The sequence below is a fragment of the Galeopterus variegatus genome, unplaced genomic scaffold, assembly GCF_000696425.1.
Source record: "Galeopterus variegatus unplaced genomic scaffold, G_variegatus-3.0.2 Scaffold3534, whole genome shotgun sequence".
Classification (NCBI taxonomy): Eukaryota; Metazoa; Chordata; class Mammalia; order Dermoptera; family Cynocephalidae; genus Galeopterus; species Galeopterus variegatus.
The window spans coordinates 55,424-57,081 of NW_007729645.1; the positions used below are offsets into that span (position 1 = coordinate 55,424).

Below are 1,658 nucleotides of genomic sequence, written 5' to 3' on the forward strand. Positions count from 1 at the left end.
CTCAGTCGTCGGCTGTGTCGGGAGCGCGCCCGCCCGCCCCTCAGCGGCCCGGCCCGGAGCCCGAGAGGCGCGCACCATGAGTGGCGGCGAAGTGGTCTGCTCGGGATGGCTCCGCAAGTCCCCCCCGGAGAAAAAGTTGAAGCGTTATGTAAGTAGAGCTGCGGTCGCCGCTCCCCGGCCGGCTCGCCGGCGGCTTCAGCTGACGGTGCGCTGGGCTGGTCTTCACCTACTCCCGGTCTCTTTCCCCCGGGCCTCCTCCCCGGCCCCGCGGGTGCTGTACACTCACGCCCTGGCGTCCCTCGGCCGGGCAGCTTTCTTCCTGCGGCTTCAGACGGCCTGCTTTGCGGGCCTGCTCGCCGCTCAGGAGGGCCCAGCTTTCCAGCGAAACGGCCGCTGCGTGTTTTTCTTATTCCTTTTAACAGGGGTGGGGTGCGATGGGGAGAGGAGCCTTCTCCTTTCCTTATATCTGCATCTCATTATTATAGGACTGATGTGTACTCATTCCCGCACTAGGAAAGCCGCTGAGGTTTGGGAAGTCGCCAACCCGTGCCTTTGGTCGGCGCGCTCTCTCCCCTGGCCCGCGAGGTGCGTTGCGGGGAGCGGGCTGTGGACCTGAGAAACACACACAAGCATCTCAAATGCGCGCAAAGGGGAAAGAAAGAAAAGTTGCTACGCGCTCTACCGTTTGCTTAGCCCGGTTCACATTTTCGCGGTTTTGAATTGAAGGACGCTGGAGTTCGGCCCGAGAGCCTTGGCGGTTTGCTGCGAGAGGAGGGCGCTGGGGGGAGCCTGGTGGCTGGTGTTTGGGCGCCTTGGACGCGCTGTCAAGCCCTGCCGGAGGGCGGGGACAGCTGAAGGCTGAAGGGATTTCTGCTGTGATCCTTTCCCAGGGCACCAGCGTGGCTTAAATGGTATTTGTGTAATTGATACACGATACTGATTATGTGGTAAACCGTTTCAACTGCTAGGAAAAATATTTCTTGAAAGAATTAGCCTTACTTTAGTGGATATCTGTGTCCTGTTCAGAGGTCTGGAGTCTTATTCCCCTGTCCGTTGGTTCTATCGTCGCTGCCCCCTGCTAAGGAAAGACATGATACTTTTGTCTGATATCTGGAGCAAATATTTTTCTGGTAAGATGTGTTTCCAAAAACAAAATTTATGCCCCCTTAAATATAAATTTACTACCTGTACTCATGGAACCTGTCTCTTGTTGAAGGTATCTACACCCGGTATTGGAGCCCAATTAATCCTATTAGTCACTGTTTGCTTGCATAGAACAGAGTAAAATGCAGTATTTAACTTCACTGACGACTCACGAGTGAGTTTCTAGTTTACTTTCTGCCAGGATTTGTTATAGACAACTAATTTCTTTGAAGGACTTGATACCACAAATCATAAGAAAGCTCTCTAGAGATGCTGAATCCTTCCAAATCTTGTCTTTCCATCTATCACCGTTTGCCTGAACATCCTCGTAAAGATGCTTACTTTATTCCAAAAGTTTGAGAGAGGCAGTGGTTTTTTTTTAGTTATTAGTTCTAAAGAGAAGATTGTGTGTGTGTGTGTGTGTGTGTGTGCGCGCGCGCGCGAGAGAGAGAGAGAGAGAGAGAGAGAGAGAGAGAGAGAGAGAGAGAGAGGGGGGGGGGGGGGGAGAGAGATAT

The 1,658-nt window shown here is 53.1% G+C and overlaps 1 protein-coding gene across 2 annotated transcripts in view; it reads left to right on the top strand.

Annotated features, from left to right (window-relative positions):
• Positions 1 to 46: 46 nt before the first annotated feature.
• The window catches only part of GAB1 (GRB2-associated binding protein 1), a 125,721-nt gene continuing 124,109 nt past the window's right edge, over positions 47 to 1,658 (top strand). For both annotated transcript variants that reach the window (XM_008585347.1, XM_008585349.1), the window contains exon 1: positions 47 to 148. In XM_008585347.1, coding sequence (XP_008583569.1) covers positions 77 to 148 — 72 coding nt within the window. In that variant the 5' untranslated portion in view covers positions 47 to 76. The remainder of the gene's footprint in view (positions 149 to 1,658) is intronic.